Genomic DNA, 14,529 nt, shown 5'->3' with positions numbered 1-14,529 from the left:
GTTTAATTAAAACAGGAAATTTAAGCTCAGCTAAAGAAGTCCTAGGAATGCTTGTAGGAATTATAGCGCCCTTGGACTCTCCACAAAATCCACGTTCGTTAAGAAGAAATCGTATCAATGCTCTTTGTTACAATCGCCGTTCGCATCAGAATCCTTCTGACAGCTCTAAGACATATTGGAGTTTATCAGAGGAGGGTCAGTTCGAAAGTGAAAAAAAAATCTTTTGTAATTCTAACTTGAGTTCACTTTATTAAGATTTTCCACATAATCGAGTTTAATTTTTTTTTCTAGATAACAAAAAATTATTTAAAGAAAAATATAAAAAAAAATATTCCAAAAACTTTAGAAACCTCTGTCGATGAAATATCAAATGTTTTATTGATGTAATTTTTTGTTTATCTTGACACATTCCCCTTACTACAGCTGAATTATGATTGGATGTTACTTCGAGTTTTGAAATCTTACAAATGATTTTGGACAATATTAAATCAAATTGCATGAAAACGCTTGACAGAAATCAACGATTTTTTTTCACAAATTGCATTAATACACTAGCAATTATTAACGTTATGGAATTAAAAGACAGACCAACCGGAAAAGAACATTTCTTTCTTTGCGCAGAGAAACAGAAAGTTCTGCCATTTAATGTGACGTCACAGCCATCTAAAATTGGAGAAAGCGGAGGACAAAACACAGTCCAGAAAAAATGCTTTTTTAATCCAAGATCACTCTCGGAAAAACCCTGCAATGGTGAGTTTTATCTGTCACTACTTTTATATATCTACTTTTTTGTATAAAACTAATCAGATTATAAAACACATTTTCAAAAATTTAAAAAAAAAAACTAGCATGAGAAATCTGAATTAAAATTGTTACTGGACCATTAAAAGCTTTACAAAAAAGTCAAAGATGATACTTCTGAATTTAGAAGAATGAGATTGATGAGCATTGCATGACTGCATGCTTTATCAAGGATGCATGTATACATGCATCGTCGAAAACCCACGGCCAGTCTCGCATAGTAAGCGTATGCGAGACTGGCCGTGGGTTTCCGACGATGGTATAAACTATATACATGTAATACCAAATCTCGTGCTGTGATTTTTTTTAATTATTCCTCAATGCAATTACTCGCATTGAAAATGCTGTGGACCTGATAGTGTGCACGCAATAAATCTGCAATGTAAAACAGCTTCTTGAAAAATAATGATTGTTAGTGTATACATGTATCATTGAAACATACACTGTATTCAAATTATATGTTAAAGAGAAATATACATGTACTACGTAAAATAATTAAAAATGAAAACTTTATTATATATACAGCCTTTATTTTTCAAAATAAGTCTCATGTACACCGATTAATTAAGCAATATTCAGACTTAAGTAATCGATACAATAATTCAATAACCTTTATCATTATGTGATTTTCAATGAATTTTACCCGGTGGTCGCTAATTTTGAATGCATGTAAATTTGACTTGTAAGTCAACAATTCTTATTACATGTATAAATGGTCCGGTACCATATGTTTTTGAAATGTGATCAATGAAAATGACCAAATGGTCATCAATTTCGATTTTTTGCAGGTCCATCATCGCGTTTAAAAACCCAGCGTCGCTTCCGCACCACTTTCTCGAAGGGACAGTTGTCTGAACTAGAGAGTACCTTTCTTCAAACTCATTATCCAGATGTGTTCCAGAGAGAACTGCTCGCAATGAAACTGGATTTGACGGAGTCCAGAGTCCAAGTAAGACAGAACCAAGCAATTAAAAACCGGAGGGGGGGGGGTGTCATAGGACCATTTAAATAATAATTCTAATTTATAATTTTGTAACCCTTTACATTATAACCTGCAGATTTATTTAGCACTGCATAACATACACGTACGTTATAAACAGCAACTGTTAATTTCTTATTTTACGCGAGTACTTATTTCCGGAATTCAGCTTCTTTTGTATCTAATCGCGAGGACATAAACTTGTTAGAGCCCATTTTGGGGTTATTATTTTCTTCAGTTTATAAAAAAAACTGTCTGGAAAATAAAAGCGATATTTTAAAATCCAGGATGGTTGCTTCTCGTGTTTAACTAGGAATCAACAGTGTGGTTGTTAATATATTTGAATTTTAGGTTATTTTGTGACACCTTTGATAAGTTGAACGAAATAACCAGGTATATCCATAATTGATAAACCCTACTATCAATAGCTTTATATATGAGTGTTTGCTTCAAAGTTACAAAACTACGTGTCACTGGAAAAGAAATTTATTTAAAAAAAATCATTGGCGTACTATCAATCAAACAAAACTACAAAATATATTATATCGGTAATATTTGATCATTTTAACATTAATACATGTATTTTTATGTAATATGTCTTAAAATTATTATTTCTCCTAGGTATGGTTCCAGAACAGAAGAGCCAAGTGGCGGAAACATCTCAAGGTGCCTCATGCGAAAAACTTTGAAGGTAAGGAAAATAAATGTAACTATTGGTCAGTGTTGGATTCCGTTTTGTAGGTCCACAAGCGGAAAACTTATATTTAGCATGCTTTTTTTCTAGTTTCACGTTTTTACGAATTCAAAGTATCGTGGAAAAGTACATGCAACACTGTGCATGTAAAAGCACATGTAAAACTTAAGCCCGTATCTTTGCGCGGACTTCAGTCGGCGTCATGGGAGAGGGGCCAATTAATGCAATCTTATCTGCTTCAAATCACCCACTGCACGCCACCATCGCCAAAACAAAATCATCCCTCGGACCCCCTGAAAATTTTTTCAGAATTCGCGCAATAATTTTGTGCTACTTTTATCATATGACTTTTATTATTTTAATATATGCATATGATTTTTTTTATATATTTGCAATCAATGTGTTCAATGCCCAAGAGTGAAAGTTCGTTCAAAGGTTTGATTTAATGGTTAATCATTTGCTGCACTTTACGACAAGCTTTGTCATACATTATTATGTTTTTTTGATGTTTTTACAGATGATTTCAAGATTGATCAATATAAGTCCATACATACATGTATATCAGAGATGTTAACAAGTCAATTACTATCGATTTCTGTAAACCAACTGTAGATCATGAATATGTAGGTTTTCATTCGTTTTAAAATTTTAAATATTTCTGAGCTATTGTACGTATTTTCAGATGATTCGTTCCCTACACCTGCTACGATTCCCTACGAGATATTGCACAGTCCCAGAGAAAAAAGATGCGACTTGCCTCATTCGGAATCACCATCGATAACTTCCGGCAGCATGGGCGGCATATACGACCGGAAGTCAAGTCCATATTATTGTACTTCGCCTCCAGACTACAGGCCTCGGTATCAGTCGGTCGCATTACCGTCAGCCGACGAGGAGCAAGACTTTACAGTGCTTATGTTATAATAAATAATTATGTATACTGGTACAAATAGATATTGCTGAAGAAACTGCTGACAGAGTTTTTATTTGTTTAGTAAGGATGCCGGGTGGTCACAAAATTACCCATCATGCAGATCAGCAATAACATTTTACATTAGATGATTTTGGCCATAAATTAGCAACTGAAAAAAAAGAAACAATCCAAAGATTTAAGGATTTACAAAATTGATTTTTTTTTCCCATTTATTTTATAACATAGCTCTTCATTCGAAGGAGATTATTAATTGTCTAAAAATGGTCACAGCCATTCAGTCGTCTTGTAAATGTGATAAAAGAAATAGTCAAAATTCCAGCCTTCAAACTCTTTACAATGTATTTGAACCTTTTTCTGCCTATCAGAATTTTAGTATAGTGTCTTGATATGTTTGCTCGGGTTCGGTGTACAATATATGCTGTCGAGCATCGTGGAGTAAATAAATGGATGACTGAACAACAATTTGTGTTTTCTCGAGTTTAATATACTATATTTTACTTGATTTTGAAGGCTTGAATTGCCTTATTAAAATGTGGATTACTATCGAATAGTTCTAAGAGTATATGCGTCATGCAAATGTGTCAAAGCTCCCGTAAACATGCAACTTCATTGACCATCTGATGCAAGATTCTCTTGGGTGTAATCACTCAATTAATTTGTTTGCAAAGTGGTCACCAAATTACCCATCAAATCAGAGCTATAAACTATATCATTAAGTAAAGAAATAATCCAAATAGTTAACTGAACAATATGAGTATTTTTTTTCTTCTTGAAATTGACGTGTTATAAAATTGAGAACGACCATCATTACCTCTCAACACAATTTCATATCGATCGTTTTGATTGAATAAACATTCGATAGCATATTTCAAACAGTGAATAGTGTTTTACACTTGCAATTAGTTTCGAAGAAGGTGTAATTTTTATTTTTAACGTAGAAAAACTGGCCAATAGTTGGTCATCTTTATTTTATTTAAACCAGTTGCTGTGCAATATTTATTCCAACCGTCTTTTGTTTCAAGTTATTTAATATTTTATATAATAAAATGACATCTATTTGATGTAATTACTCTAAAATAAAGATTTCATTTAAATTGAGAATTATGAAATAATCACTATACAGTCGTTTAACCGGTAACGAATATTTGCCAGTATCGAATAATTTTAAGAAAAATTATTGGTGAAAAACGAAGTTAAGGTTTTAAAAAATCCAACCTAGGTAATTATGATACAGAAATAAATATTCTATCAGTGTGTGGAGTTGTTTGATATTTGCACGACTATTTACCGTATTGTTTACAAAATAAAAAGGTGACCCAAATATGAGCTGCAGGAAGTGCAAGGCAGAAAAAACGAAACTGTGAAAACAATTAAACCTAACTATGAAAATAAGTTTGTTATTGACCCCTTTTTGCTGGATAATTAGTAATTATAATCCATTTAATAAGATTATGCATCATATCAAATGCTAATGGAGCTTTGAATGAAACTACGACTTCAAATAGAACCACGTGTAGTTTTCCTAGTTTCGGTTCATTGCGATAGAATTATTATTTGGCTGGATATAATGATAGATATACGGGCAAATCAAAGGCAAATGGCAATTACTTATCATCAATTACTATTATTAAATGTTTTAATGAAAATTCAATTTCATAAAGTAACGCAAAATGAAAACTGTTCAAGTCCAGTTTCAATTTGGCGGGAAAACGGTACGATAAAAATAACGATCATATTATTTGTTATTCCGCTCATGTTCTGGAGATATAACAAACAAACACATCATACTTAAGTTTCATGCACATTATTGCACGTACGTGTAAATAAATGGTTGGTGATTATCTATACCTTGTTTACTAGAGCTACATTCTTACAAGGGTCAAGTAGGGGTTATTTTGATACAAGATAAAAATGCACCAGGTGTTCCGGCACAAATATAGACAACAGTGCAAGTGCAAGTAGGTTTCAACACACAATAACCCAACCCCAACTCCCAAGAAAAAAATACATCAAAAAACAGGATGATCATATTCACGTCAACTGAGAAACACGCCTTTCCCTAGCCCCTGCCCCTGCCACCAGTAAACGAAATATTCTGCCACGTTTTTGTTTTGTTTTTTTTTTTCATTTTTACCCGGGAAAAATTCTTGGATCCGCGCCTGCTGTTAAAAGGACCACGATCTCTTAAGGAGGGTAATCGTGTTCAAAAATCCAGACATGTAAACTTGTAAAATTAATCCGAATATGCGATCGTGTTGGTGTGTGAGCCTGAGTATGTATGAGTGTAATTTTGATCGTATAACCTATAAAACTCAAGGATAAACACAGTTCTTCAATCAAATTTTTCCTATAGATGCTTAATTACAGCTGTAAAATGCTGTTTGTTATTTACATGTAACCTGCCACTATAATACACACTTTCTATCCGTAGTCTCTGCATTGGTATTTCCGTTTTCTGAAATATCACGGCTGACATGTTACAAATCGACAAATGTAAAGTCTACAAGTTTGTCGAATTTTGACATGACCATTTATGGAAACAGTTAGAAAAAGGCTAGCTGCAGGTAAAGGCATGATGTAATCGCCGGATCGAATAGTGACGGAATAAATATAAAAAAAAATTTAGGTAGTCCTATTGTCATACTATCTCTGGATAACAACATTTCTTAGAAAGTATTATTTTTAGAAAAAATAGATTATGAGATTGGTGTACATTTTATCAAGAGAATGTATAAAAGATGCGAGTGAAGAATTTGATAGGCTTCAGATTTCTTCTTAGAAATGGAAAAAAATGACATACATGTATAATGACTGTTTGGATATACATGTATATAGATATACACACATTTTATTAGAGTATATGCAACAAATTGTTAAAGTACAAAGCTCGGCTGAATTAAGAAGGACAAGAACCCCACTCCCCACCCACCCCTGCGAAAAATTACACGGGGTCGGCCAGCTGGTCAATTCAATAGCTGAGTTGCAAAGTTATCAATAAGAAAAACAAAGTATTTAAAGACATTAAAGACATAAATAAATAAAAATAAAAGAGAGAGAAATACTGTCAATGTGACTGCAAACCAGGTTTTCTTTTGTGTGAACAGTATCCATTATGCATTTGTCAATCCTGAATTGATAAATACTAACTATCCAAAGAAATGTTGTATTCTATATACAATGTTGTTTTTTTCTCATAAATTATGAGATATCAAAATCTCAGCAATTTGCATACATCTGATATACGTATAATTGATCTGCAAAAGAACAACTTCCTATCTTGAAAACTGTACGAGGAGTTATCGGTACAATAAGGGTACCTTTTTGGCAGCCACTCGCCCGCCGCCATTTTCACTATTTCAATAATCAGAAAACCCGGTTTAAAACTCTCTCTTAAAATTCTTAGAATTCAGAAGCAATAGAGCTACATGGGACCTCACGGCGGTCTCCGAACCCCATGCCGCTCAAAATATACATTGTATTTACCCACTTATGAAATTTCTTGATCCGTCTCTTTTCTAGAAAAGAGTACGCATTAACTTATATTCCAGTTTAAATTACATGTCAAATTATTTTTTTTTAACCTTTATCGTATACCATGAGAATTATATTACAGAAATTAGCGCATTCGTCACATAGTCAACGATTTTTATATACATGAACCATTTCCTGTTTGGTCTAGTTTCAATCATACCACAAAAAAATTGCTAAAAAAAAATACCGGTATTTTCGATAGAAACGATATATGAACGACACGTTCAGCAATATATAAATGCTTATTGCAACAGTTCAGCTAAATATTGTGCTTATTCATCTTCCATTCCGGCGATTACGGCATGCCTTTTCCCGCAACAAGGCAGTTGCCATATAAGGTCATGTCAAAATTCGACAAACGTGCTATTGCCTAGATGCAGAAACTATGGATTGAAAGTGTGCAGAGTTAAAGGTTTAATCAACTAATGAAAAAAAATAAAGCTGCAAATTGTGCATCATACAAAGGAACTGCATAATATCTTACATGCGTTTATGACCGAGTTTTATAGGTTACACGATCAGAATTACACATTCATAATTAGGCTCATACACCAACACGATTGCATATTCGGATTTACAAGTTTACAGGTCCGGATTTCTGAACACGATTACCCTCCATAATCTGTTAGACTGCCTACATGTACTTACGTATAATGTCGCGCGAGGTCATTTCTTTCTTGGTTCAGTGGGGTTAATCGGCGGCCACCATGTCTGTATAAGATTTTCTCATTCAGGTTTTCTAGCTGTTAAGGTGAATGGGTAAACATTTAAACCATGTAAGTTTTTATAAAAATATTTTGAATGAAAATATTTGTCGTTAATTTCACAGCCGAAATTAAAACCCATGAATAATACTACATATATACCGCATTATATTAACTTGCGCATTGTAAAAAATAGAATTCAGTGTGTTCAGTTTTATAATTATAAACGTTTCTTTGGTATTTATCATAAGTTTATGTCATTTTATGTATATTTGAAATAATGATACTCAAAAATACATATAAGATTGATTTTTACCTTTTTTTTGTTTTGTTTTTTTTCTTTTCTTCCCTTTTACGATTTAAGTGTCCACTTTTATCTTATCTAAAATTAAGGTATCGAAGTTCAAGTTAAGTAGGTATATTATATAAGAAGTGATATAACATTTAATCTGCGCACCTTCCTGAAGTTATTATTCACCGAAATCACTGCGATGAAGAAGACGTTTCTTTGCTCAATTTTACTATTTCAACTTTTCATCCAATATTTGGGCGTTGTTGCCACCAGTAAAAATTTCGGGAATTCCTCGGGAAAGAGTTCGGAGTTTAAGGAGTCGGTAGACCCGGGGTTTGATTTATTTTTTGCCTCCAATGACCGAGAAGTGGAAAACGTTCCTATCTATTTCAAGAATCCGTTACCTCCTTGGATAAAAGGGACACTGGTAAGTAATGTATGGATATATATATATATATATATATATATATATATATATATATATATATATATATATATATATATATATATATATATATATATATATATATATATATATATATATATATATATATATATATATATATATATATATATATTTATATATATATATATATAGTTAATATTGTAATTATTGTTAAAGTTATGAAGTCTAGTATGATAAAATATATATTCTGCTGATTTTCTTGCTCAAGAAACTTTGCTTAAAGGTTCACAGTTCTTAAATGTTTGTTTTGGTTATAACGATTTTCAAAGAGAACTAATTAAATTAGCATCAATTTTCACCGAATCTTTTCCATGAGAAACTTTTCTATTTATCGTCGATTTCCTTTAAAATTTTTGAAAGACAAAGGAAAGGGATGTGCTTCACTGAGAGTCACCTCTCAAGGTACCTTAATAAATAGAATCAATTTTACGAAGTACCTATGTTTAAGTGTCTGATATGAACAAACTTTAACTCATATCAAATATAAAAGGTTTCAGATTTCTACATCAATCGTAACTTCTCGAGCCTTTCCGGCAGAGCTCCAGAAAAAAATCAACTAGAATGTATTACATATGCGTCCATGACACCCCCCTTTTTATTGAATAAAACTTTATATACAGACAACACATTTTAAAGGGACTTGGACACGATCTGACTTAAAATTTTCAAATTTTATTTTTCCATTTTCAATGTTTATACTGATAGGTATAGAAGTTTATAATGCTATGTCAAAATTTTGTTGGTAATAGTATTTAAGAAGATATTGAATTAGTTTAAATTGTTTTTTTACGTGTCATTTTGTCTAAGAAATGGTAATTCTCTACATTACATTTTTTGTCAACAACTATAAGACTCGAGCTTTGTTTACATAACTATCAATTCTTACCTCTGTATCTCGCTTGTAACTTGACTTGAACATTTAATATTTTGTTCAATCATTAAAAATGCGCCAATAAACCATTTTATACATAGAAAATAAAAATAAAAATTTTGATTTTAAATCGTGTCCAAGTCCCTTGAAGATCTGTTGAGATGTCAGCTAGACTTCATAAAGTCAATGATATACCCTAAAAAAAACCACAGAAGAGACATACTAGGCCGATACTTATTTTAACATCCGGTAATGTTAATACAGTCGGTGTTTTTCCGAGTTCTATCGGAAAGGTCCGAGAAGTTACGATTGCAGATTTCTAATACACTTTAAGTACATTTCTTTTCTTTAAACATAGATTCGGAACGGTCTGGGAAGGTATGAAATTGGACAACGTCGATTCACGCATGCGTTTGATGCTTTTGCAAAACTTCTCAGCTGGAAATTCCCCGGAAATGGCACCGCCTTTTTCTCCACGAAATTTATTCAAAGTGACTTCTACAAAAAATCCATCGAGATGCACGACATTGCTCCCTACCTCTTGTTTGAGACCGTGGAGCCCGAATTCAATGTATTCCAAAGATTTGAGGCATTACTGCGTGGTATTGACAACATGAATGTCAATGTGTATAAATTTGGAGAGAACGATGTAGCTGTTTTGAACGATTTTTGGAAAGTCTATACAATAGATCCAATTTCATTGAAAACACGAACTTCAATCACTCCATCTATTCATGTTCCGAAATCGCCATCTGCCTTCACGTTTTTAAATTTCATCTCGTCTGCGCATCCTCTACCGGAAATGGGCACACCCCATCATCTGTCTTACTTGTCAAGTGTCAACATCATCCCGGGCATGAAGAGTAGAATATCATTGGTCAGAATCAAATCTTCAGAGGAAAGGGAGATCATCACATCGTGGGAGGTAGACCGCGTACCATACATGCATTCGTTTGCTGCCACTAAAAATTACGTCGTGTTCTTTGCTTGTCCATACTTCATTAATGTGAAGAAAATGGTTAGATACGCGATACCAGAGCGGTCACTTGATTGGGAACAGGAAAGTCCGACAATTTTGTATGTTGTTCATATCAAATCAGGAAAAGTGGTAACCATGATGACCGATAATGTATTCATGATGCATCAAATAAACGCTTTCGAGAGAGATGGAGTCATCATCGTTGATATTTCGGCATACCCGAACCCAGACTTCGTAAAGAATCTGGAAATGAAGAATTTGTTGGACCCCATCAAGAGGAACCAATTTAACACGAGAGCATCTGTGAGACGATACACTATTACACTTAATACACAAACAGTAGTATGGAAAACATTCAGAGACACAGAGACAGCGCCATGCGCCTCGGCGCTAGATCTCCCAACTATCAATGAATTCTATCGGTATCGGCCATATTGCTTTGCGTACGGTGTCGCTCTTAAATGTAACAACGTTTCTCTGAGTGACATAGCAATCGTAAAGAAAGACTTATGTGGGCGTGGCCGAGACAAAATGTGGAAGATAGCCAATCACTACGCTGTAGAGGCGTGGTTTATTCCGGAACCAGGTGGCGGCAAATACGAAGATGACGGTTACCTTGTTCTCCCGGTTCTAAACGGAGAAGCGAAGAGCAGCTATCTTGCTTTCATCGACGCGCGGAGTATGGAGATGGTCAATTCTGCCGAGATCCCGATGATTGTACCATTCAACCTCCATGGACGGTTCTTTGATGATTTACTTTAGTTGTTCTTTTTTTTTTATTTTGCTTAATTTGAAACAACACTCCAGTATATCATTGCCTTTGTTAATAAAATTCTGTCAAACAGCATTATTTTTAGAACATAAAGTCCGTACCGATGCATATTGGGGTTTTTTTAAATATAATATTCATACCCAATACGAGTAAAGAATAGCGATCGTGTGAAAGAATTTAATAGCAGGGGCTTAAGGATACTTAAAGACACAGTGCAGCACAGGGGCTCGTCACGAAGTTTTTTCAACCTTTTATATATACCACCTCTATACTATAAAATACACAAGGGAGGAATCAAAACTCGGAAAAATCGCTACCTCCCGATTTCGGTCGCCTCGTATTAATTCTTCTCGGACGTTAAACCCTGCACTCTAGGTATCATTAGATCGGGAAAGGACCATAGTTTTTAGGAATACCTGCAAAATTTAAACATCGGCAACAATTTCAGAAGTTTTCACGCATTTTCTTCCAGTTTACTCTCCGGTGACACTTTCTTCGATCAGATGTTGCGCACCAAATTTATTCATGCGCTCTCATTGGTTAATTTTGTTGATCAAGATAAATCGTACGTTGACTCGTATTTTAGAGGGATATTCAAATGGTGAGTGAAGAAGTTCTTATTACGTGGTGAGTATATGTATTAATTTTCATATTTATGTAGAAATATTTTAACCATACATCGGACATTCGGTAGGACGTGACTATGTATTTCTTGCATCAAAGCAAGTTTGAATATCGTTTGAAAATCCCTCTAAAATACAAGTCCGCGTACGAGTTATCTTGAGCAACATTGAATTGACCAATGAGAGCGCAACATCTGATCGAAGAAAGTGTCACCGGAGAGTAAACTGGAAGAAAATGCGTGAAAACTTCTGAAATTGTTGCCGATGTTTAAATTTTGCAGGTATTCCTAAAAACTATGGTCCTTTCCCGATCTAATGATACCTAGAGTGCAGGGTTTAACGTCCGAGAAGAATTAATACGAGGCGACCGAAATCGGGAGGTAGCGATTTTTCCGAGTTTTGATTCCTCCCTTGTGTATTTTATAGTATAGAGGTGGTATATATAAAAGGTTGAAAAAACTTCGTGACGAGCCCCTGTGAGTGCAGCTGAAAACATATGTGTTATTAATTTCAGATTTACCTACTGTATCGTTAGGAAATAAGAAAAAAAGTTGATTGTAGTTGTTGAAATACATAAAAATCACTATCACATACTTAATTAACGTAATTATGAGCTTCCGGAAATTTAAGGGTCGTACAAACCGGAATAATCTTATATCGTTTATTTGTACCACGTGGACTTTGATTGACATTTATTGACACATGCTGAAAACTACAAGATCTTCGTCCGACTACGGTTTTACGAGGTTAAAGGGACTCTCTAAACGGAACATATCCGCACTTACTCGATAATTTATAAATATTTACCAATTATGGTTCATTTTAAAATCAACAGACATAAATATATGTCAAATAACTCCTCAAGGGGCCTCATTTACAAAACTTAATTTAGGTTCTAGCAACACCTATGATAAACACGAAAAATACATGCTAACAAAATAATAATTGTGGATATTTTTTAAAATTTGAACAATTATTACCTGGGAGAAGTAGAAAAGACATATTTTTATCAACAAACATGTCCAGGAGAATCTTCGCGAGCCTTGCATGTGTTCTGTTTACAGTAAATACGCATGCAAAATAGTATAGAAGGCTGAACCCCGTAACACGTTGCGATGTAAATATGTGATAGGTTATATTTAATTATTAATTTCAATGAAGTAATTATATTTATTTCATCGAGAACTTTGTAATTTTCTAAAAGTTAATACATTCATGAGTTAGTACAAAAATACGGAACCCGATCGGAAAATTTGTTCAAGTCGGATAAGATGCGCCGTACTGTCTCTTAAAGTCTATGATATTGATTAAGTCGGACTTAACAGTACATTCTTAGACTTAAGTCCGTAACTAGTATTGTGCTTAGCTAAGATAGACAGAATAAATTCCCTTAGATTTATTGCTTGAGCTTTTAAAAAATATCAAATACATATATAAACTCATGATATGCCAACTTGAATTTTGTGTCTGTCTATACTTAGACTACTCCCATCTAAAAGACATCAAGCACTTGTATCTATAAATAAACAAGATATTAACCCAAGCTTCTGATTTATTATCAATATAATGTGGTTTCATCAACATTCGTTGAATACCAATTTTCGTGGATTTCGTTATTAATTTGATCCACGAAATTAAGTGTTGATTGAAGTGCAATTTCTATTAACATTTCGTATTGATAGGGTAATTGGTCACGTGTTGATCGGGAAATTGGCCACGAATTTACGTATCCTTGAAACTGTGCTTTTCACTTTATCCACGAAAAGTGATACCCTTGAATATTAATGAAACCACAGTATTCAAATTCGATAAAAGAAATAAACAATTCGCTTTTGCTTTTTAACATAAGCATGACTTAACTAAGTCCTTACTAAGTTTGTTACGAGCCCCTGGCGTACAACTATGAACCTTATATACTATTAAATCCTTGTTTAACAAATAAATTAATCTTATCACACCAATGTGAGTAAAAAATGAGAAAAAAATGTAAAAACCAAAATATACATGTAAGCAAATTACACACCAAGAAGTCATTTATAAAACGTTATCATATAAATTATGGAGGATTATAAAAACATTTAATAATAATTTCCTGTGTTTTTAGTGAGTATTAAGACGCACGTACTTCAAATTCAAATATATTGATATTATACATGCATGGACTAATTTGAAATGTGCTTAAAAATGTATATATTATAAAAAAAAATAAAGGCATACACTTACATTTCGCTCATACTCGTCAACAGTGTTACACAATTTAAAATATCAGAAATTATCCTTTTATCGGTTTATTCAAATTTCCGTCACATGGATACAAACTCAATGTAATATACTGAGCAATGTAATATACTGAGCAATGTAATATACTGAGCAATGTACTGAGCAATGTAATATACTGAACAATGTAAAAGAATCTGTTATGTCAGTACATGTATGATGAATCAGATGTCAGTTGGCTGATCATGAATAACGCAAAGTGCATGACAGCCATTGTATGGACAGTTACAGATGTAGAAAACCATGAATGATGTTCATCTGAGTTTGTATCTCTACACGTCTTGTACAACGTATTGCAGTTGTATTGCAGATACATGTAGAATTACATCTAAAAATGCAATCCGATTCTCCGTCTTCTGTTAGAAGAAAGTGCGAATCACCTAACATTTCAATGACGTCATTATGAGATTCAACGTAATAATCCCCATCACTAGTCAGCTGGGGGCACCTGCATCTGGATTCGTGCCGCTGGCGACCAAACTAGTTGTCACGTGGCCTGCAGGGTAGGCATTGGTAGATGCTAAATGGCCTGTCAAAGTAGGTCGATATAGGTATAAGACAATTACATTGATAAACGAACAGGACATTATCTTAAACACACAATCT

At 33.6% G+C, this 14,529-nt stretch overlaps 1 protein-coding gene and 1 non-coding gene across 2 annotated transcripts; both read left to right on the top strand.

Moving 5' to 3' along the window:
* The first annotated feature begins 429 nt into the window (after nucleotides 1-429).
* LOC105341122 (uncharacterized) lies at nucleotides 430-3,436 on the top strand. Its single transcript, XR_010710457.1, has 4 exons — nucleotides 430-750; nucleotides 1,590-1,750; nucleotides 2,402-2,471; nucleotides 3,157-3,436. It is a non-coding gene; the product is annotated as an uncharacterized protein (transcript).
* Nucleotides 3,437-8,051: 4,615 nt separating this feature from the next.
* LOC105341121 (beta,beta-carotene 15,15'-dioxygenase) lies at nucleotides 8,052-11,098 on the top strand. The gene is made up of 2 exons (XM_011447475.4): nucleotides 8,052-8,362; nucleotides 9,631-11,098. The coding sequence occupies exons 1-2, from the start codon at nucleotides 8,135-8,137 to the stop codon at nucleotides 11,011-11,013; spliced, it is 1,611 nt and encodes a 536-aa protein (XP_011445777.2). The 5' UTR covers nucleotides 8,052-8,134; the 3' UTR covers nucleotides 11,014-11,098.
* The last annotated feature ends 3,431 nt before the right edge of the window (nucleotides 11,099-14,529 follow it).

Source organism: Magallana gigas, chromosome 10 (assembly GCF_963853765.1).
Source record: "Magallana gigas chromosome 10, xbMagGiga1.1, whole genome shotgun sequence".
Lineage (NCBI taxonomy): Eukaryota > Metazoa > Mollusca > Bivalvia > Ostreida > Ostreidae > Magallana > Magallana gigas.
The sequence above is the reverse complement of the archived record's forward strand: the minus strand, read 5'-3'. Positions and strand labels throughout refer to the sequence as shown.